This window comes from Phascolarctos cinereus, unplaced genomic scaffold, assembly GCF_003287225.1.
Source record: "Phascolarctos cinereus isolate Bilbo 61053 unplaced genomic scaffold, phaCin_HiC Scaffold_9;HRSCAF=440, whole genome shotgun sequence".
Classification (NCBI taxonomy): domain Eukaryota; kingdom Metazoa; phylum Chordata; class Mammalia; order Diprotodontia; family Phascolarctidae; genus Phascolarctos; species Phascolarctos cinereus.
In genome coordinates, this window is record NW_027556402.1 from 9,228,839 (window position 1) to 9,252,552 (window position 23,714).

General features: G+C 40.5%; 1 protein-coding gene across 1 annotated transcript in view; it reads left to right on the forward strand.

Moving 5' to 3' along the window:
- The window catches only part of BLTP1 (bridge-like lipid transfer protein family member 1), a 210,527-nt gene that overhangs the window by 144,506 nt on the left and 42,307 nt on the right, over positions 1–23,714 (forward strand). Inside the window, 14 exon segments of the mRNA XM_078148243.1 lie at positions 3,928–4,025; positions 4,387–4,572; positions 7,711–7,879; positions 9,125–9,336; positions 9,762–9,960; positions 10,784–10,843; positions 12,831–13,010; positions 13,013–13,056; positions 13,416–13,616; positions 13,809–13,939; positions 15,469–15,592; positions 19,946–20,055; positions 20,939–21,029; positions 21,767–21,829. Of these exon segments, the coding sequence (XP_078004369.1) occupies positions 3,928–4,025; positions 4,387–4,572; positions 7,711–7,879; positions 9,125–9,336; positions 9,762–9,960; positions 10,784–10,843; positions 12,831–13,010; positions 13,013–13,056; positions 13,416–13,616; positions 13,809–13,939; positions 15,469–15,592; positions 19,946–20,055; positions 20,939–21,029; positions 21,767–21,829 (1,868 nt within the window).

Sequence of the window (23,714 nt, forward strand, 5' to 3'; positions counted from 1 at the left end):
ACAAAAATTGAAAGTTTCTTTTTTAAATTAACTTTGTGTCTACAGTGTGAATTTTGTAAAACAAGTAAAAAACGTCAATTTATGAAATAAGTGAAATACCACTGCTTAACGTGCTTGATGTGAGCTTGATGCGTTTTGAGGGGTTCAGGGACTCCCCCCCCCCCGGGCTGAAATACAGGACAGGGTTGTCTGGAATGAATTCAGAGATGCAAGCATTCTTTAAGTCAAGTTGGCACAGGTTTATTTTTACACAATTCGGTGGGCAAAAGTTCTTAAGGAACTTGCAACCTTGGAAGGTTACAGCTAGTTTGTATAGGATAAACTATAGTAAAACATGTGCCAAATATGCTAACTAGGTGATTCAAGGTAGGATTGGGGAGTGGTTAAGGAGTGGTCAGTTCTTAAAGGAACATGCACTTTTTGTATCTACTGCACAGGTGTTTTACCCAGAGTTCACCAGGAGAAACCCAAGGTGGGACTACATGGAGGTGTGGTTTTTAGGGCCCACCGAGGATCGTCCAGTCTGCCACCATCAATGTCTTGTTTGACAAGATAGATGTAGGGAGTGTACATATGTCTTCAGTCTAGGATGCACGTGGGGAGTCCAGATTGCAGATAGTGAGATAAGACGTTGGTATAGATAGTCCAGTGGGTACGAATATCTTCATGAGCCAGTAAGAAAGCCAGTTCAGACTTTAGTAACTCCTGCAGGTGCGGTTTGTAACTGCACCAGGGAGAGAGAGAAGTGTGTTGCTGAGGCCAGTTCATGAGGAACTGCTAGGCATAGTGTCCTCGGGCTGGGGAGAAACTGGCACAGATCGTGGTTTTGAGGCTAAAAGGACGTTTGGTCTTGAAGCTGAGGTCCGAGTACAAGCATCCAAGGACCCCATCAAGCTCATTGATGTGGATTATTTCAGCAGAAGGTGTGAGAGTAACATTAACATTAGCACTTACTTGTAAATGTGATTAAAGTTTCATTGTCAGGAGGTAAGTGAGGGCATCAAAATAGGCATGTTTAGCCTAGGCTAAAAAGGATAAAATAGAACCATCTGAAGAGCCTGGAGTCCAGAAGGTGCATCGCCAAGGCAGGAGAATGGGTACCGACGTGATGAGCGTGCCTCACCGAAGTGCGTGTAAATCTGCAGTCCAGATGAGAAGCCCCCAGCTTTTTTCAGAGCACTAATCAAGGAACCCTGGGAACCTCTGAGAATATGTTTGACTAAGGCACAGGAAGCAGGCGAAGCACCTGATGAAAGGGGAAATAGGGTGCCAGATTTAAAGAAGGGTAACTGGGAACAGAACTGGCCTGGCTCACAGAAAATGATACTATGTTTTTAAAAGTAGTGCATTTAAGAAGTTTGTTTTATCTGGAAATTATTTTAACTTTTTATTTATCATGAGGAAAATATAAAAGACATTTATTGTCAAATTAAGAATTGAAAAGCAAAAAGAATGACAGAGCCCAGTCTAATAATGAGCATCCTGTAATGCTTACTTTTCTTCAGCCAACAGATTCATTTGATTTATGGCACAAGTACAAAAGGCTTTCATTTAAAATGATAGTTTAAAAAACACCATCTTACCTAGCTTCTACTTGACCAAGAGTCTCTTGAATGATGTACCCCCATGGAACAAAGAAAGGGTGGGACAGCTGAGCCTCTGGCAGTGATATTTAAAGGATCCTTGGTTCACTCTGCCAGTCACCACCAGCAGTCTTTGAGCTGAGAGTATAAAGAGTTGCCTCATTAATAGAAATATTGAAGTCAGAAAAGGAGCATAGCTTGGTGAAATTGATGAGTTTTTGTTTTTTCCATCTGCTTAATTTGAAGTATCAGCAGAATAGTTAGGTGGAAATTTCTAGCAGGCAATTAGAAATGCAGAAGCAGAGCTCAGGATCAAGGCTGAAAATAGAGACGTGGGGGTCATTCGCGTAGAACTGGTCATTGGAGTCATGAGTACAAGTGGGTTACCAGAGAGAGAGAATATAAAAAGTAAAATGCAGAAAACCAAAGACAGATCTTTGGGGGAAACATTTATTAAAGAATAAAAAGGCGCTGTGAATGAAAACTAAAGCTAGGATAATCTAACAGCATTGGAAAATTGGGAAAGCAGGATGGACTACAGTAGGGAAGATGGGAAAAGGTGGAGCTAAAGTAAATAGGGTTTTTTGTAGTTATTGTTCACTTGTTTCAGTCATGTCCATCTCTTTATGACCCCATTTGGGATTTTCTTGGCAAAGAAACTGGAGTGGTTTGGCATTCCCTTCACCAGCTCATTTTACAGATGAGGAAACTGAGGCAAACAGGGTTAAATGACTTGTCCAGGGTCATACATCTAGGAAGTGTCCAAGGCCAGATTTAAATTCAGGAAGATGAGTCTTCCTGACTTCAGGCCCAGTGCTTTATCCACTGCACCACCTAACTGCCCCAAATAGGATTAGTATCAATATAAAGGTGAAGTTCAAGAGATGCCATAGTGGGGGTGGGGGGGACAGTAGAAAGGCAAATGCTAAATCATTTTGGGGTAATATGAATCCAGTAAGGCAGGTGGAGGTGTCTGCAACAGCATCTCAAATTGAAAGTAGTAGAAGAGAGATACATAGTGGAGGTAGCATAAGAGAGAAGCAAGTGCAGAGAGATCTTGGCTGAAGGTGAAAAAGAGGCAGAAGGTAAGGATTCGATTCACAGAGATGAGGAGCCTCCCTGCAGCCACAGAGATACACGTATATACATATACTTTCACATGAGGACACGTTCACATTTGACTGCCTGTCACAATAGTAGGAAAACACTTTGAACAAGCACATTCTAGTAGTATTTACACATTTTCAAAACATAGACTATTCTAGGAAAAACAGCAAGGCCACAGCTTTTGTGAGTAAATTGGTTCTTAGCTGGTCCTGTTTCCCCCTGATTTGATCCCTCCGGTTGACTCCATCTCACTGATTCCCCCCTTTTTTGATCTCTCTGTGTTTGTGTGTCGTCACTATTCATTATGCATGTATGTATGTATGTGTATGTCTGCCTGCCTCTCCTCCTTTTTCTTTCCTTCTTATATTTGAAAACTGGTAGGAGTTGTTTCTTTTTTAAATATTCAAGACTTTATGTTTCTTGCTGTTAGTTTCCAATCAAGTGAGTGAAATTATTTATATTTCTCTTTTTCAAACCAATTAAAACTTTTTTATATATGCATCCACCATTTTTTTTCTTGATAGGGAAAGCTTTCTGATCCCTAACATGCAGTGTCCCCACATAAAGTAAATAGCACATCTTAAAAATATCAGATGTAAGTAATATGTTTGAAAGGTAATACCATAGACAGTCATGTGGGAAAGTTTTCCTCTCAGAGGGTGAAGAAATGAAAGTTCAAACATGCTACTGGATTGTCACGACATCCTGTAAATTCATAGTCAGGTTTGACTTAAGATCCTGTCTTGTGGCATTCAACAGCAAATGGTAAAGAGACAGAAAAACTACATGTATTTCATTTATTTCCTCATACAGGACTGGTTTTTCTTGCTGTGTCCCTACCAGTGTCTTATTTTTTCTGCCTTTTTTCTTTCTGTATTCATTTGCTGTTTATATTAACATTGATATATGTAAGAATCATTTCTACACAAATGGTATTTTTATGTAGGAGTGCTTAATCTGGACTTTCTTCTGAACTCAGTTCTTAATTACTTTAATAACATCCTTTATTTTTTAAAAAGAAATTAATACATGAAAGATTATTTCTATTTTACATTTTCCTTGAAGATTTAAGGCTGATCTCTAAATTAGAGAAAGCTTTCATTTGTGTATGACAGAATGACAAATAATTTGTCTGAGGAAGGGGTAAGAAAATGAACATGTTAAATGGAATTTGAGTTGAGTAGTTGAAGTGAAAAAAATCCCCCGAGCCCTCAATCACTTACTTAACATCTTTTAGGTGGGGAGCAGCCCATCCCTCTCTGGAATGAGCATGATGGCACAGCAGATGGAGATAAGCCCAAAATTCTCCTCTATTCCTTGAATCTGCAGTTTAAGGTAACATAAAAAATATCTTTAATTTTCTAACTTGCTATTTCCCAGATAGGAGAATAGGAATTTAATTTAAAGAAAAATTCTTTAGTTTGAAACATTCAAGTGGAAATTATTTGTGTTGAATTATTCTCTTTAATTTTATCTCACATTCATTAAATGAAATATACATTGATGAATTTTACCCCGAAAGCTACTCGTATTTGTTAAGCTTCAGAAGACACAGGTAATTCTTTAGGGCTTCTCAAATGGATCTTGGGCTGGCTTTAAAGTGGATTTCTTTTCTTCGATGTACATTGAGAGATTGCTCTTTGGTGGGCACTATGGAGAAGTAAAAGTTGACTTCATCTTTTTCACCTTCTCTCAGGGCATTCAAGTTACAGCCACGACTCCCTCAATGAGAGCCGTGAGGTTTGAAACGGGATTGATTGAACTGGAACTCTCAAACCGACTTCAGACAAAAGCCTTGCCGGGGGGCAGCAGCTATCTAAAGCTGTTCGGTAAATGCCAAGTCGACTTAAATCTGGCATTAGGACAAATTGTCAAACATCAGGTAAGTTCAGGTTGGTGTTACGAGGTCCTCTGTAGGATACTGGCTGCTTTAATTGTCTTTACAAAAATGCTTTACTGATTTTTTTTTAAGCTCTTCAGATTTTGCATTGTAAATCTCAATGATGGTGCCACTGCTCCTCCCATTCCTTCCATCTGAATGGTGCTGCCTTCCTCTTCTTCATCGATAATTCCCTATCTCATGGCCAGTCTCTTCTCCACTGGAACCTTTGTCAGTACCTTCCAATGTTCTTAGGCCCTTTGTTCTTCAAAAACAACAGCAGCAACTTTCTTTTGCTGTGCCAGACACTTGAGCTCGCCTTCAAAACTCCCTGTTCCCCTTACCTGACAAACTTGCAGAGAAGTAGTCCACACGGTGCCACGAGTTCGGACTGGCCTTTCACTCCTCAGGTTCCTCACCATGTGACTTCTGTCCCCAAAACCAGGGAAGTGGCTCGCCAAGGTCAGCTTTGTTCATCTCCTCCTTGATGATGCCTTTTATTACTGTTTCATTGGTGTTTGGGCCAAATCTTCTCTCTTCTCTTCGCTAATATCTCTTCTTGCCTTCCAGACATAGGTATTTGTCAAGGTTTTCTTCATATCTTCCTTCCTTTGTCCCCTTTAAGCCCCCTTTCTTGCCACGGTCATCCATCACCATCGCTACAGTTATAGGTGATTTCATGATCAGACCCCTGGATTTCGACTCAGAAGACTCGATTCCCAGCTCTGCTGCTGTTCCACCTCAGTGACCTTGGGCACTTAACTTGTCTTAGCCGTATTTTCTTAACCCATAAAAAGTGGAGGAACTCACCCAGAATCTCAGAGTCCCCACCCCTTCATCCTCCCTACACACTGGCATTCCCCATGAGGCACTTATCTGTCCTGGTGGCTCTCCTCTGTGCATCAGCCCACAGGACTGAGCCCCCGTGCTCCAAAGTGGTTGGACCAGACCAGAGCATAGTAGGACTAACACTTCTCATCCCCCCGGCAGGGAGCATAAGTACTCAGGGACTTTGCTAGCTGCTGATGACTCATATGGAGCTTGTGGGACACAAAAACCGCTAGATCTTTTTCAGACAAATTTCTGTCCAGCTATGTATTCTCTACCTCACACTTATAAAGTTAACTTTTTTAATCTAATTGTAATATGTTATTTTTATCCCTATTAAATTTCACCTTATTAGATTTGTCCTTTTCTACACTGTCTGTCTTTTTGGCTTCTAACTAATTCAGCATATTAGCTGTCTCTCCTGGAGGTGTGTATCGTCCATATATTTGTTAAGCATGCCATCGAGGCCTTTATCTAAGTCAGCGATAACAATCTCAGCAGTCCAGGACCAAATACAGAGCCTTGGACACACCACTAGAAACTTCATGCCATCCAGCACCCTTGGAGTCAGGCCATTCACCCGGTGCTGAATCCTCCTCAGGGGGCTGTTGTCCAGTTTACTCTCTTGTCTCTTGTCCACAAAATGAGCTTGGGAAGCTTTGTCAAATCCTGGGCCAGAATCTAGCTGAATTCTGCCCACTCCGTCTGCTCTGCCCTTCTCTTAACCCTGGCAGCAGGGTGATTTCTTTCTTTTTGGTTCTTCCTTTCTTTCTTCGTTTCTTTTTAGTTTTCAACATTCACTTTTATAAGATTTTAAGTTCTAAATCCCCCCCCCACTCTCCCCTCCTCAAAATGGCATGCAATCTGATATAGGCTATACTTGTATGATCATATTAAATATATTTCCACATGTTATGAAAGTAGAATCAGAACAAAAGGGAAAAACCATGAGAAAGAAACAACAACAAAAAAAGAGAAAATAGTCTGCTTCGATCTCCATTCAAACTCCATAGTTCTTTCTCTGGATGTGGATTGCATCTTCTATCATGAGTCTTTTAGAATTGTCTTAGATCATTGCATTGCTGAGAAGAGCTAAGTCTATCAATATCAGTCATCGCACAGTGTAGCTGTGTACAACGTTCTCCTGGGTCTGCTCACTTCACTCAACATCAGTCCATACAAGTCTTCCCAGGTTTTTCTGAAGTCTGCCTGCTCATCATTTCTTATAGCACAATAGCATTCCATTGCATTCATGTACCACAGCTTGTTCAGCCATTCCCCCGATGGGCATCCTCTCAATTTCCAGCTCTTGGCCACCACCAAAAGAGCCAGCAGGGTAGTTTCTAACTTCTCTTCCTACTCTGCATCTTATAAATCTGGTATAATCATTATAAAAATGACTCTGAACTCTTTATCTTCCACCATGGCTTATCCTATGAACTGAAGGCCAGTGTTTTCAGCAATCTACTAAACATCTCTCTCCACCCGTATGCCCTCGGAGACCTTAAATTCAGCATGTCCAAAATTGACTCCTAGATTTACATTTTACAGGTGGGGAAACTGAGGCCCATGGGGGTAAAGTGACTTAGCCAGAGTCACACAGCTAGTATCTATAATATGAACCCAGGTCCTCTAATCGATCAAGATGCATTGATTAGGCACCTCTTGTGTGCCTGAAACTGAGCCTCTGGGAGTTAGAGAGAGAGGGAGGGACTGAGCCTGTATAGTACCTCCCAGGTGAAGAAACACCCTCTGCCAATGCAGATAGCATCTTGTCTGCACCTCAGCAATGAGAGATGAGGTGACAGGCCAGTGGTAGCTGAGGCATGTGTCAGAGGTGGATCCAGCCTTTGAGGATGTTATTGAACGATTTTCTCTTTACATTGTTCATTTATGACCTGAGTTCAAATCCAACCCCACACACTTGCTAGCAGTGTGACCCTGGGCCAGTCACTTCACCTGTTTGCCTCAGTTTCCTCTTCTGTAAAATGGGGGTAGTAATTGTACTGCCTTCCAGGGTTGTTGTCAGGATAAAAGGAGATAATAATTGTAAAACACTAAGCATAGCACCTGGCACATGGTAAGAGCCATGTAAGTGTTTGCTGTCATTATTATTATTATGGAGATTATTTTATTTACAGCTGTATTGTACATATTTTCAAAGAAGTTTTGACTATTATGAATTTTTAAAAGATTTTTAGCTTCAATATTCAATTTACTATATCTTTTAGTGGATTATACCATAATGTTTTTAAAGATATCAGAACAGTTGTCCTCTGACTTGAATTTATTCTGTCTTGAAATGTGTTTTAGGTTTATGAAGAAGCTGGTTCTGATTTTCATCAGGTTGCCTATTTTAAAACCAGAATTGGGCTAAGAAATGCCCTCCGAGAAGAAATCAGTGGTTCTTCAGACAGGGAAGCTGTGCTCATTACTTTGAATAGACCGATTGTTTATGCTCAGCCTGTGGCCTTCGACAGAGGTACTATGAATTCCTTTATTATTGTAATTGAATTTTTTTATTTTCAAAATTCTGTCGGCCTGCTAAGTAAGGTTTCCATTTTGCTCTATCAGCTCTGATGTAGCCAGAGTCTGAAATGTAAGTATGCCCCAGTGATATTTCCTTGCATGTTCCTTATATGGTGTTTTGCTCCAAATCTTTGTAAGAGTTCCATTGCTTTTTGTAGATGTGCCTACAATGCCCTACCCCCTCACCGCTGCCCTGCTTCCATGCTCTCTCTCACTCCCTTCAGACACAGGACGCATTTCTGGTTGCTCCAGGGATGAGCACTCTGTCCTTCTGGTAGTTCCTCTCTCTACACTCTGAACTTACTTGTTCGTGTGTTTTCTGTATCCACTCGGTACAGTGAATCAGCAATCAGGAAGCATTCTTTTCTGTCAAGTTAGCAAACATTAAAACAAACCACTATTGTAAACACCTGGGATTCAGAGAAGGGCAAGGAGTGCTCAGAGAGCTCAGCCATCATGGAAGACCAAAAGAGGATAGCAAGCCACTGGAGTCTCTTGCACGTGGGAGTGATATGGTCAGAGCTGCCCTCTAGGAGTGTTAGTGTGACGGGCGGGCCTGGAGAGGCAGAGACTGAGGCAGGCGCACCCGCCCCAGGCTGCCACACTGGTGCATGGGTGAGGTGAGGAGGGCCTGTGCCGGGGCAGGGGCAGTGTCTGATGAGAGGACGGCTCACACGTGAGGTAGAGTCTCCAGGACTTGGCTGGTGATTGAATGGGGACGTGAGCCTGGATAACTGGCGGGAAGGACGGTTGGAAGAGGAAAGGGCTTGGGGAGAGGGGGGACATGAGAGGGGAGGAGATAATGAGTTCTGTTTTGAGCACAATGACTTCCAGATGCCGGTGGGACATCCAGTGTCTAAGGGGCATTTGGAGGTGAGAGCGTGGAGGTTAGGAGAGAGGTTCGAGGTGGGTAACAAAATGTAGGTGATAACAGAATCCATGGGGGGGTTGATGACCTCCCAAGCCAGGAGGGCCTTCCTTAACCTGAGCTTTGGGGGGCACCTGTGGTCAATGGGCAGGACCTCGTGAGTGTTTGTCCTGTGTCAAGCACTGTCCTACACACTGGGGATGCGAAAGAAAGTGGAAACCATCCCTGCCTTCCAAGAGCTTACACTCCAGTGGAAGGACACTCACTGAAGAAAACTAACACTAATGCTGCCCATTATTTGTGACACTTTTTCTTCTTCCTTTTCAATAGCTGTGCTGTTTTGGCTCAATTACAAGGCTGCTTATGACAACTGGAATGAACAGCGGATGGCCCTGCACAAGGACATTCACATGGCTACAAAGGAGGTGGTTGACATGCTGCCGGGCATCCAGCAGACGTCTGCCCAGGCTTTTGGGACACTTTTCCTCCAGCTTACTGTTAACGATTTAGGAATCTGCTTGCCTATCACAAACACTGCCCAGGTACAAAGTCATGTCAGACCCCAGAGTTCAGTGTAGGAGTATTACGGTGACCTTTGTTCATACTGTTATGTTAGGTTAGTGCCCCATACCAGTATAGAGGCAGAGGCATGGCTCTAGAGCAGATGGAAAATCACAGTTTGAGTGAAACTTAGCCATCAATCCTTTTGATGCTGTGGAATAGCTCCTTAAAGTTTGACAAAATTATATGTGATAATTGAATTTATTTCAAGTGACTTAATTTTAAAACATAATGACTTCCCAATTTAAAGGTACTTTGAAGTTAACATTCCTATGCTTAGGCCTTTCTAAAGTTCATTTCTTTCAGTCTCTCAGGAGCAGAAATAAAAATGGTGCTCCCTTCTTGCCATGAAGGCTGCACTTGTAAGTTATCTTTCTTTTCTCTTTTGCATCTTCCTTATTTGCAGTCGAATCACACTGGTGACCTTGATACTGGCTCTGCTTTGGTATTGACCATTGAGAGTACTCTCATCACTGCCTGCTCTTCAGAGTCCCTCGTTAGTAAAGGTCACTTCAAAAATTTCTGCATCCGCTTTGCCGATGGCTTTGAGACAACTTGGGATGACTGGAAACCAGAAATTCGTGGGGATCTTGTCATGAATGCCTGTAAGTTCCTTACTTTTCATGGGGGTTTGAACTTAAAGGAAGAAAATGAGTCCCTCTTGTGGAAACCAGGTGGTCATGGAGATAGAGGCACATGTTAACCTTCTCTGCTGAAAAGGAGCTCTTGACCAAATTGGATATGAAGAGGTTTTTAAAGCTATTAAAATGCAAATTAGGCATGTGGAATTGCATGTGAGAATGCCATATATTCTTGTCTGAAGACAGTATTCATCCGTCTTCCTTGATTATCATCTAACAGTTGATTAATGAGCAGTCAGAAGTTCCAGCACCCAGCAGACAGTCGTATTGACACTAAGTCTGTTACCCTATTTAATTCTATTTCAGGTATAAATAACACCAACTTTCCCAATTTGTGATTTCAGTGGCATATTATTTTAAGTATGACTTGGAAGGATTCTTACATTTCCACAATATTTCCCAGGATGAGGAACGAATGGGAATTGAATTCTTGAAATCTGAATTTTATAAGTGCAGAAAGAAACCATAAAGAGCATCTAGTTAAACACCTTCACTTTTACACTTTAGAAAAATGAAACCCAGAGAGGAAAAGCAATTTGCATGAGGTCACCCAGCACCCACTTGTCAGGGCTTTTGTAGGTCCTATCTGTAAAGTGCTGTGCAGACCTTAACACACTAAGTGAATGCTAAGTATCCTCATCATTATTATTTATAGTTAGTGGTTTGGTTTGGTTTACTTTTAGACAGTCATCTTTCTAGTGAGAGTGTAAGCAAAATGTCTTACCACAAGGTTAGTCGTGGTGTCAGAAAAGCTTATGTAATGTGGTTTTGTTTTCTTGATCTCTAGGCGTGGTGCCCGATGGCACTTACGAGGTCTGCTCAAGGACCACCGGGCAGGCAGCGGCTGGTAAGGGGACATCTTTTTTGTTACACGAGCTCTTTGTAGAATTTTGTCTTGATCTCGTCTTCGTGCTGCGTTAGTTAAATTCATGTTGCTGGTGTTGTTTTTGAACTTGCCTATTCTGTTATAACATGAATATCTTTCCACATTTTAATTCCTTCAGTAAATACTTACTGAAAAGTTAGTCAAGTTCTGGGTCAAGTGCTGTGCTGGAGATTTAAAAAATGAATAAGCTATTCCTTGTTCTCAGAAAGTTTACAATCAAATAAGGGAGCTGAGACACAGACAAATAACAGTAATACAAAGTCGTATGTGATCAATGCCAAATACAAAGTTCTGTAGGAGTTTAGAAGAAGGAAGAATAGCCTGACTGGGGATACCAGGGAAGGCTTCATGGAAGAGAGGGCATTTGAGCTGTGCTCCAAAGAATAATTCAGATTGGCATAGAGGGAGAGAGAGTAGAAGAAAGACTCTTCTAAGGAGAGAGAAATCACTGGAGAAAGATGGAGATGAGAACGCGTAACATGTGTTGAATGATCAGGAAGCAATCTGATTATGTGCACACACGCATAATGTGCATGCACACACATGCATGTGTACCTGTAAAGACACATGTGTATGTACACATCCCTGACTGCGTGTGCGTGTGCAAACACAGTCATGTACTTACTTTGCTGCATAGTTGTAGTCAGTGTGTATATATTGTAGTTTTAGTTCTCCCCCTTGCTTCCACTTTGTGTACAGCTCCTCTTATTTCTTTGAATCCATCGTGTCTTATTAAGTAATAATATTCCATTACATTCATATTACTAAATTTATTCAGCCATCTGTGAATTCTTGGGCATAGAGTTTACGTTTTGTTATTACCAAGCTTGCTGATAGAAACATTTGTATGCAAGTGTTCATAAGGTGGAAATTTAAAAGTGGAATCATTAGGTCAAAGGTCGAAGCATTTTTATAACTCTTACTGCCTAATTCCATGTTGCTTTCCAAAGAGTCACAGCTCTGAATAATTCAGAGCTACTGAGTTTTGCAGAAAATGTGCCAACCTGCAGTTGGCAGATGGAGTCAGAGAGATACAAAAGCACCTAAGTTGAGGACTGTTTGCGTTTGAAGCCTTGAGACAGTCCAAATTTGTGTGTTTAATTTTCAAAGACAGCGCAGAATGCAGTACATAATGCTGACTTTTTCTAGTCAGTATGGCCAGTGTATATAATAGTCAAAAGCAAAAGGACAATTTGCAGCTAGATTTTGGACTGACTTGGTCATTCTGAGGAAAGATAAAATGAGAGATTTGTAAAACTTTTTGCAAAACTTAAAGAGCTATGTAAATGACACCTATTAGTATTAGCGTTAAATCTGGACTTTATTTGGTAAGTAATGTGGTACTGAGGTTTCTTGAACGAGGGCAGCACTTTAAGAAAATTCTCTTGTTCTGGATAGCTAGGGTGAACAGGAGGGTGGAGTCAGGGCCTCTGTCTCCTGGGAGCAGTACAGGTTTGAGGTAATAATGACCTGAGCTAGGGAAGTCTGATATAATGGCCGTAATATAATTGTGTGTCTTGTTATGGTGAAGAGGCACCATTTGATGTAGTATGCAGAGAGGCAGCCATAGAGCCAAGAAGACCTGAGTTAAAATCCTGCCTCTGACGTGTCCTGGCTCTCCAACCTCTCTCCTCTCTAGGCAACTCCAAGACTATTTTTTGCAGAAAATGTGCCAACCTGCAGTTGGCAGATGGAGTCAGAGAGATACAAAAGCACCTAAGTTGAGGACTGTTTGCGTTTGAAGCCTTGAGACAGTCCAAATTTGTGTGTTTAATTTTCAAAGACAGCGCAGAATGCAGTACATAATGCTGACTTTTTCTAGTCAGTATGGCCAGTGAGCTCAGCTGTGGCACACATAGCCAGCATGTCTTTTTTTCATTCATTCTGTCATTTGTATTCATATGGGTAAAACCTGCAAAAACTGCATCTTCCTTCCCTCTTTGAACAGAAAGTAGCAGTGCTGGGACCTGGACACTCAATGTGTTGTGGAAAATGTGTGGAATTGACGTCCACATGGATCCTAACATTGGGAAGAGGCTGAATGCTCTGGGGAACACCCTGACCACCTTGACGGGAGAGGAGGATGTGGACGACATTGCTGACCTCAGCTCAGTGAATATCGCCGATCTGTCGATGAAGATGAAGCGGACACGATGTCGCCTACTGTGCACGCTGTGAGTCACCCCAGTTGTGCTGGGATGTCTCAGACATTGGCCTTACCTAGTGCCAAGGGCAGCGCTGGCTCCAGGTCCTTGGCCATGATGTACTCAGTACCGCAGAGCCGTCTGCTCATCGACTTGGTGTTTCTGCTTCCTCGGGCCTTTGGGTCTCCCAAAGTGAAAACCCAGAGTGAAAAAATAAGTTTATATCTGGAGGGTCAAGTTGTTAGGATTCATTAGCTAAATTTAAAAAATCATTGTTTTCATTCTGATTTAAACAAAATGGATTTTTTAGAACAATTAGTGTTGTGCCATGAAATTGCTTCTGTTTGCAGGAGAGAAGGAAGAAACTAATTGTGCTGTTTATCATTTAGAATTCAGGTGGAAGTTCAGTATGTGGAGATGGCGACAGGCTCACCTTTGGGCAGCGCCTTGTAAATCACCTGCTGGGACTGACGCCCCACAATCAGCACTCTTCTGTCCCTGCAGAATATCTGTTTGGATCAGAGACGGGTGCTGCCTTTCAGTCCAGCCAGAAACATACGAAAGCATGCAGGGCTCACTCATGGGGAAATGTAGGTGGTAATCAAAGAGTCTGAGTGAACACGATCAGACGTAGATCACTAACGAATCTCTAATTGGCCTTCTTGATAGATTCTCCTGATTCTGGCATGCTCTTTTTGATTTGAGGTGTTAATTTTGTATTAGTCTGGATACACTTTTTCGTAATGGGAGAGGCGTTCACAACTATGTGTTTGATCTTTCAGGAAGTTGTAGATTATCGAAGGCAAGGAGCGTCTTGTACCCAGTCGGGAGAACTGAGAGGCAGGAAGATCATGAAGCGCATTGTGGACATCAGGGAACTGAATGAACAGGCCAAAGTAATTGATGATCTCAAGTACGTGCAGCTGGTTGGTGTTATTTTCATTGCTGATTCTGGTAAGAGTAGAGTCAGACTCTGACACGGAAAGAACTTTGAAGATGCGATTGCTCAGCCCCTTTCTTTTACACATGAAGAAACCAGGGAAGGGGCCAAGAGGTTGAGAGACTTGTTCAGAATAACACGACTAGTAAATTAAGATCCAGGGATTGGAACCCAGGTTTTTTGACTCTTCCACCAAATTACTTCATTGAAGACCTTACCTCTCTCTCTTTTTCCCCCCAATATATTTTCATTTACTTCATTAAATAGTTCTCAATTACATGTAAAAAAATTTTTAACATTTGTCTTTTTAAAATTTTGAGTTCTAAATTCTCTCCATCTCCCCCCATCTTCTTGAGAAGGCAGGCAGTTTGATACAGATTGTACATGTGAAATCATGCAAAACATATTTCTGTATTAGCCATGTTGCAAAAGAAAGCACAGAGAAAAAAATTAAGAAAATGAAAAAAATGTGATTTGATTTGCATTCCAACTCCATCGGTTCTTTCTTTGGAGGTGGATAGCATCCCTCAGAATTGTCCTAGATCATTGTGTTGCTGAGAAGAGCTAAACCATTCACAGCAGATCATTGTAATATTACTGTTAACGTGTACAGTGTTCTGGTTCTGCTCATTTCACTTTGCATCAGTTCATTTAAGTGTTTCCAGGCTTCTCTGAAACCATGCTGCTCATCATTTCTTACAGCACAATAGTATTCCATTACATTCATGTACCATAGTTTGTTCAGCCATTTCCCAGTTGATGGGCATCCCCTTGATTTACAATTCTTTCATCTCGCAATAATGATTAGCAATTATGTAACACTTTAAAGTCTTCAAAGCCTTATGTTTGGGTTTGTGTATATCCATGTACATATACATATATGTATACATTGCATAAACATGTACATATATACATACATACATATGAGATAGGTGCTCTTATTCCCATTTTATAGATTAAGAAACTGAAATATACAGAAGCTAACTTAGTAAAGTCAGATTTGAACTCAGGACTTCCTTCAAAGTCTAGCGCTTTATACAGATGCATATCTTTGCAACACGTAGCTCCTATTACTGTTATCATTTAAATATGTTGAATGCAAATTTTTCATTTCCCAATATCATACCGTTTTCTTGTAAGGTAAAATTCTCAAGCCCTGTGACAACAGTTGCCCAAGAATGAGGTACTGAAAAAGGAGAGCACAATTCCTTATGTGTCTAATGCCTATATAATGGTGTCCTAACTTGGGACTTCCAGTCCTTCAGGAACTGAGAGAAATTATCAGATTCAAGGAAAATGTACGCTTCATGAAGATGAGTGTGCCATTCATCTCTGTGCACTAGAAATGTATTAACTGCTTGGCAAATCAAAGACTGTTCAGAGAGCTCCATTTCACTTTAATTTGCTAAATAGTTATCAAAAGGAGAAAGTGGAAAGCATCCCCTCCTTTTGTAAGTGCTTAGTAATAGTAAAAATATTTGTTGCACTGGTTTTTCTTGCAGAAAACTGGGTGCAAGTGAAGGAACCATAAACCAAGAAATTCAGCGATACCAACAGCTAGAGTCTGTTGCAGTGAATGATATTCGTAGAGATGTCCGCAAGAAGTTGCGCAGATCCAGCATGCGAGTGAGTAAATGTTTAAGAAACTTTAAGAAGAGAAACACAAAATGTTCCTAAACTTTTAAATATATTGAAGGAACAGGTGATTTTATAAAGTAAATAAATGTATTATGAAGTAGGTAATTTCTGGTTCTGGAAAAATGGGTTTTTCTGTCCTGGACAGGAATGCAGCACCCTAGTACCATCATCTCACGCAGGTGATATTCCCCCCATTGGCTTCCTCATCTGTGTTCTTCCACAGGTCCACCATAGGATCCACCCAACATGGTGGAATCCCTTTTCTAGCCTCTTTTCTGACATTGTGTGGATACCAATAAGACATGCAGCCTTGTCTTTCTGTTGTCTTTCCTTCCCACTGCATTAGCTGCCCACCTGCTCCTTCAAAGATACATTTCTTCAGTGGTGCCCCTCAGGCGTCTTCTTCACGAGCCCTCACATTTTATTGGCAACGTTCTACAACCTGTTTGTAGCCACCCTCTATCTCTCCTCTGGCCTTTGGGCCATCCTCAACTTTGATTCATCAGAGATTTGGGTGTTTCAAGGTTCATATCTAGGAAAACCTTTGTATTAAAGAGATGGTTTTGTGCCAGGATGTGACTCAGGATCATCCCAAGCGCTGGGCCGAGTCTCAAATGTAATTAGGCCTGCTCTCACCTTCTTAAGTACAGCGTAAAACACTTATGTTCCAAATACGTGTACTAATTTAATTCACAGCCCTTTCAGCTACAGAGTATAATCTGAATTATGTCGTTTTTCTTGTGTGCGTTTATTAAGCTCCTACTCTGTGCCAGGTGCCATCTTGGGCCCTGGTGATACAAAGACCAAAAAAAAGAAACCATCTGTGCTCTGAAGGAGCTTACATTCAATCCAGGGAGACAGCGTGTACATATATAAATATATGCCAAATAAATGCAAAATAAACACAAACTGATTATGGAGATCAGGAAAGGCTTTATGTAGAAAGTTGTGTGTGAGGTACCCCGTGGAGAAAATGAAGGATTCTAAGGAAGAAGTGAAAAAGAGTGCATTTGAGATGTGGGGAGACAGCCAGTACAAAGGCATGAAAACAGGAAATGGAGAGCAGAAGGGGAATAATGTGCAAACTCCCTGGAAAGGTAGTTTTGGGCGACAATGTGAGAGGCATTAAAAGCCAATCAGGAATTTATATTTTGTCCTAGAGGCAGTAGGGCACTACTGGAGTATATGGAAGAGGAGAGGGTCATGGTCATATCTGAGCTTAAGGAAAATCATTGTAGCAGCTGTGTGGAGGGGGGTTGGAGCACAGAGACCCTGGAAGCAGAGAGATCCCTGGGGAGTACATTGCAGTAGCCTGGGAGGAAGGTGATGATGGTGGCCTGCACTGAAGCTGTAGCTCTCTTAGTAAAGAGGAGGGGTCAGAAACAAGAGCTGTGTTTAAGGTAGCAGTGGAGTCCAAGGTAATGCAACTGTAAATCTGGGCTACTGGAAGAATGGTGGTGACCTTGACAGAAAGAGAAGTTCAATAGAGAGAGATTTGGGGGGGAAAAGACAGTTTAATTCAGCTTTGGGCATGTTGATTTGGAGTTGTTCTTGGAACACGTAGTTTAAAATTTCTGGTAAGCAGCTAGAAATGCATTAGTCACTCATCTTTAGGACCACAGGAGAGAGATCAAGGACAGACTGATAATCTGGGAGTTATGGCATAAAGAATAAAGTTAAACCCATGCGAGCTGATGAGAAAAGACTTTATGAGTAAGATTTTATGAGAAAATCTGGTTTATTCTGTCTTATCTTAGCTTGGTCTTCACTACATCAAGGCTCCCACTTCAACCTCCCATGCCACTCACTCTTCCCAACCCCTCAAGTGGAAGTCTTCACCTCTTACTTCACTGAAAAGAAAATGAGGCCATTTGCCAAGAGCTCTTTCTTCCTTCTTCCTCATCCCCGGTCCAGCTGACTCCTAATTTCTGCTCCTTTATGCCAGCCTCAGAGGATGACGCCACAGCCAGCCACTCTTCATGTGCCCTTGATCCTAACCCCTCCCATCTTCTTTAGCAGATTGCATCTGCCAATATCCTCATGCTTTATAATCTTCTGTCTTTACTGACTGCTTCTCTGCTGCCTGCAGACAGAGCCAAATCATCTGTAGCCTTGAAAGAGCTTCACATCATCCTATCATCCTACTTTTCTCTCCTCCTCAGTTAAACTTGAAAAAGCTGTCTCTACTTGGGGCCTCCATTTCCTCTCCTTTCTCTTGTAAACCCTCTGCAGGCTGCCTCCCAGCCTCATCGTTCATCTGAAGCTTCTCTTCCCAAAGTGCCTTGTTAAGTGCCAAATCTAATGGCTTCTTAGTCTTCATCCTCAGACGTGGTTGGACACCTCTTCCTGGGTACGTACCCTCTTCTGGACTTTTGTACTCTCTCTTGTTCTTGTGATGATTTAAAAAGTTCAAGAGACATCGTTTCTGAGTGATTTGATTATTTTGTTAATAAGGCCAGCAGGTTATTAACAAAAGAATAGTTATTTGGCTGTCTCTCTTAGACCAAAGACCCAATGGCGGTGGGATCACAATTTATCCGCCCTTCCAAGAGGACGTATTAACTATGGGATGCCTAATCGCCTCTGATTGGTTAATCAGATGGGAGGTGGGCTGTCATAGGGTACGTGACTTAGGTCTCTCAAATCTTGGTCAAAGAGCCTTCAGTTTCCGTATCACCTGTCTTGATAATAGAGATAATCAACATTTTCCCAGGACCTGTCTGAGCAAACACAATGAGCAGGAATACACCCATTAGCCTAAACTGAGAATGTCTTTTGCTCTCTGATTAGATCTTGGCCTGGGTAAATCTTTGAGAGATTTCCCATATTTTTGATTTCTGAATGAGGAAGTAGAAAAGAGGAAAAACTTTGGTCCTAATACAATAATTAGTTATGAAACATAAGAGACAACTATTCATTTCTCACATTCTTCTCTGGCTTTCTTACTACCTCTCCACTGCTCTGTCCTTTGCCTTCTTTTCTCTGTCTCTGTCTCACTTGGGGATCTTATCAGCTCCCATGGGGTTAATTATTATCCCTACACAGATGACTCTCAGATCTATTTTTCCAACCCTTTTCTCCTGAGCTACTTACGGTCACACATCCCCAAATGCCTCATGTGTATCTCAGCCAAGATGTCCTGTAGGCATCTCAAATTCAGTGTGTGTAAAACAGAGCTCCTCTTTTCTCCTCCGCTGTCCCCTCTTCTGAACTTCCCCTTTACCGCTGAGGATGCCCCATTCTTTTGTCCCCCAGATTCACAGCTGTGTTGTCATCATTCCCAAATCTTGTTTCTTCTAAATCCGAAGCACTTGTAGACATCTGCTTACTCTCCTCACACGGCTGCCACCCTAGTTCAGCCTGAGATGGTGAATAACCTCTCTCCTGGATTTTGGCAGGAACCCTCAGTTATTCTCACTTCTTCAAGTCTCTCTCTACTCCCAGTCCACCCTCCCCTCAGCTGGCAAAGTGACTTTCACAAAGGGTAGGTCTGACTCTGTCACCCTCTTCTTTCTCTCTCCTGCCTTGACTCGTTCTCCCCTCCTTGCAGTCACATTGGCACATTGCTGATTAGGAGTCCCGAGGTGGGGGGGGTAACCTTGGTTTGAGAGACCTGTGCTTTTACCACTCAGAGCTGTAGTTCTTGAGCTTCCATTGGAGTGTTTCCAGTTTAATTAAGTTGCCCGAGATGACACCATCAGCTTTTTAAAATTATTAGTAGACACTATTAGTAGACAAATAGACCCTATCAACTCTTAATCAGAAACTTTTACTGAAGAGAAAGCAAAACGTGAATAATCACAAACTAGCATCCCCTCATGCCCTCCCCCAACCCGGAGAATTCATAGCTCATCAAGGAGATTAAAAATGAGAGGAAGGCCATTTTTTATTCACTTATCCTCTTACGCATCTTTTTCCTTTTTCTCTACCCTCAATCCTAGACCTACAGGTGATATATATTGTGATACTGTTTAGCTTTGCTGATTGTATTTGGGAATTGTCCTATATTGTATTCTCATCAACTTTTCACTTGTTCGTTTCTTACTCCTAAGCAACTGAACCTTACCTTTCTGAGTAGAGAATATGATTCTTGGAGTGTTTCTATTGTAACAAAATTCTGCTTCTTGGAATACAGTGGAGTCATGTGTCATGAAACCTGTAGTCTTCATTGACCATCTTTTTTTGTAATTTTTAAAAATTCACAATACATTACAGTGTCTTTAATTTATCACTGATTAGTCTTGAAAATAATAAGTAGAATTTCATTCTTTGTGTTAGAGAAAAAAAATTTTAAGTAATCAATAATTTACAAAAATGCTATTTTTTTATCCCTTTTATCAGGCTGCTTCCCTGAAGGACAAATGGGGTCTAGGCTATAAACCCAGTTATAGCCGGTCAAAAAGTATTGCTGCTTCGGGAAGACCACCTCTTAAAAGAACAGAAAGAGCGAGGTAATGGGTTGAAATAGATGAGAACTGATGGGTTAGCTAATAAAATTGTGGTCTCCAATAATAGGTTATTGACTGTGAACTATGCCCTCCGTTCCCCTTCTAAAACCTGTTGGTTGTGCTCCAAGAAGTAAGGGAAAGCATGACTTTTTTTCGGATGGAGAACAAGATATTTGATTAGACAAATAACAGTACTGGTGTTTGTTGCCAAATTTTAAAATGAAATTTATAGTGTTGTGTATCAAGTGCAGGAGGACCTGAAAATGGGTGTTTTAAACTGGTAGGCACCAGAATGTCTAGTTGAAGAACAATTTGTGTGAGGAAACACAGATATATTTTTAGTCTTTATGTCTGTCTACACAGAGATACACACAGTTATTGCTAGAATAGATATTCTATCTAATAGGAGCATATAAAGTAATATATGTTCTGTCTAAAAGGAAAACTTATATGTTCCTGGAGCGACATGGCATGATTAGCATCACCTTTTTTTAAGTGAAGCAAGTGTGGATGGTTTGTGGTCTGGCTCTATAAAATCACAAGGTTTAGCATGATGTAAAGAGCTCTAGGGCTTTTATGATTTAGTTTCTAATTCTTGCTCCATCTCTGATTACTATTATGACCTCGAGGAAGGCAATACTTCTGGGTCCTTGTGTCCCATCTATAAAAGGAAGTGGTTGGACTAGGTGAATATAAAGGTCCTTTCTAGACCAAACTTTCTCCAAGTGTCTGTTGATTCTTATTGAAGTGATAATACCAAAATGAAATCAGTGAATGATGCCAACTTTGAGGCCTAGAATGGTAATGTAGTTGCCTGTCTCCTTTCTAAATTTCAAGCAGAAAATTCTAGTATTTAATGTTTGTCTCTTTTATATTTGGCTTACAGTTCTCGATTGGGAGAAAATGAGGACCTCCCAGAAATCCGTGTAGATGCAGCATCTCCTGGACCCAGAGTAACTTTCAATATCCAGGACCCAGTAAGAGAAATCCTACACGTTATCTGTTAGAGCTGGGAACAGTTTGACAGCTTTTGGTAACTTCAGTGACAATTTAAAAACAAGTATATGCCATTTTAAAAGGCACACAACAGAGTACAGGCCAGAGGTTCTCAGACTTTTTTAAATTCACAGAGATCGACTTGGACAAATATTCTGCAGTCCATATAACTAACCTGCTTCCATTTGTTATAAACACCAAAAAACAGTGCACTGAAATTATTGAGAAAATGAAATTTGTTTATGGCAAAGTAGGATTTGGTTCCTATGAAACCACAGTTTCTTGACAGAAACACAAAGTTTATCATATTATAAACTAATACTATGAGATATTGGCTAACAGACCACAAATGGTCATTAGGAACACTTTGAAAACCAATCTGTGATAACTACCAGTTAGCAAAAAAATTTTTTCAGTTGATTACCTTTCCTTTTAGGTAAATATCCACTTCAAGCTATGACAGCTTTTTGCATGATTGCATCTGTAATTATCTGTGTTGTCAGAGGTTAGTAGGTATGTGACTTCAAGCATATAGATCAGATGTAGAGGTAAAGTGAATTTGGGGTCAATGTGAATATTGTCCAAGTGACCATCACACTGCATGTGAGAACTGAGGCGAAGACGTTTGTTTCTTTCTGATCACCGTGCGTTTTGTGAAGTAACTGCTGTTTTCATTTTATGAGTTTTGTTAATTTTTTTCTTTGTCATTTTAATTAAGTTGAATAATACAGTTTGGGGGAATGCACAACAATCCCGATGTCCAGGGGAAGTGTATTTTAAGGTACTGGTAAAAGAACACGAATTATGCTATAAACCTAATTAACTTTCCGCAAAATCTGTTTTCAAATTATCTTCCTCTTATTTCAGACTAAACTCAGATTTTAAAAAAACTTTACAAAGAATTTTTAAATTCCTCTAATAATTTCATGTGTACATGACACCATGTATAATTCATATAGTACACACACGTAGGAAGTTAATTAACAGCTTTTTAAATTTTTTTAATATTAATTTAATATTTTTAACATTAGACATCCCTCCTTTTAATTTTTATGATTTACAAGTCAAGGACTTGAGCAAATACAAATATTGAACCAAAAAATGGAAGCAAACTCTACCAGTTTGGTGAATCCCTTACTAGATCCAATTATCATCATCATCATCACCATCATCATCACTAACTCCTTCAACCCAAGGCAGAAAAAAATCCATCTGTAACTGAGTAGAGAAGTCCTTAGGAGTTCCCTGAACCACACACAGGTTAAATGACTTGCCCAGTGTGCCACGTAGCTACAAGAGCTAGATGTGATAATAGCTATAATAGTAAACAAATGTTTATGTAACATTTACTGTGTGCCAGGCACTGTGCTAATAAGAGTTTTACAACTGTTACTTCACCTGATCTTCGCAGTAGCTCTGGGAAGTAGGTGGTGGTGTTATGCTCATTTTACAGATGAGGAAACTGAGGTAAGCAAAGGTTACATGACTTATCCAGGGTCAGACAGGTAGTAAGTGTCTGAGGCTGGAATTGGACTCAAATCTTCCTAACTCCAGGTTCAACGCTTTATTCGTGGTGCCACCTAGCTGCCCCTTGTAAATATCAGAGGTCCAAATTTGAACCCAGTTCTTCCTGGCTGTAAACCTGGGGTTATCCACTACCGTGCTACCTTTTGTCCTAATAATACATGTCACAGTATCAAATATAATCTTTAAAATAGACAGACTTTCAACATATAGAGAGATCTAGAAGAAGAATTTAAAACAAGGTGGGATCAGAACAGTGTGTCATTACCCTCATCCAATATGCTGAATAAATCTCCCGGAAGATGATCTTAGAGTCTGATAAGTCTTTTTTCATTATAAAGGGCAGTTATCTTACCCACTCAGTAGTCCACAGAACATTTAAACATAAAAGAGTAATAGCCAGATAGCTACTTGTCCTCTGACCGTTTCTGTCAACTCCATCCATTAGTCATCCATAGGAGAATAATAACAAATATGAAAGAGTAATAGCAGGATAGAGACTTATCCAAGAAGAGTTTTTAATATGAACTCTCAAAAGAGGTAAGAAGGAAATGAGTAGTGGTTAATGAAGTGAGCTTGAAATGTGACTCTTCCCTTTTGTCTGATAAATGAAGTGAGATCATGCAGCTGTTAGAGGGTAAAGTCAGGTCACAGAAAAGCAAAATGACTGTAAAACCCTATGGTTGTCAACAGGAGAAATAAAGCAAACTGTTTAAAAATTATATCAATTTAGAGCCAGAAGAGGCCTTTAGATATTATCTTGTCAAATTCGAATGTTATGCTTGTATCGTTTTTATATATATATAAAATAGATTTATTTATATAGACATCATGTGTATTTTATGTAATATATAATATATACATATGAGATTATATATTACATATGTAGGGTTTCCCAAAGATCTTAGTGTAGTTTTAAGATTTGATGGTTATATATACATACATATATATGTGTATGCACATAAAACATATATATATATATACACACACACACACACATATATGCATATATACACATATGTTTGTGTGTATATTCATCTCTCTATATCAATGTATGTGCTTATGTATATAAAAGCCTCACATTTTAAAAAAAACCTTAAATTTATTTGAACCATAAATAAAAAAAATAATAAATAAAACTC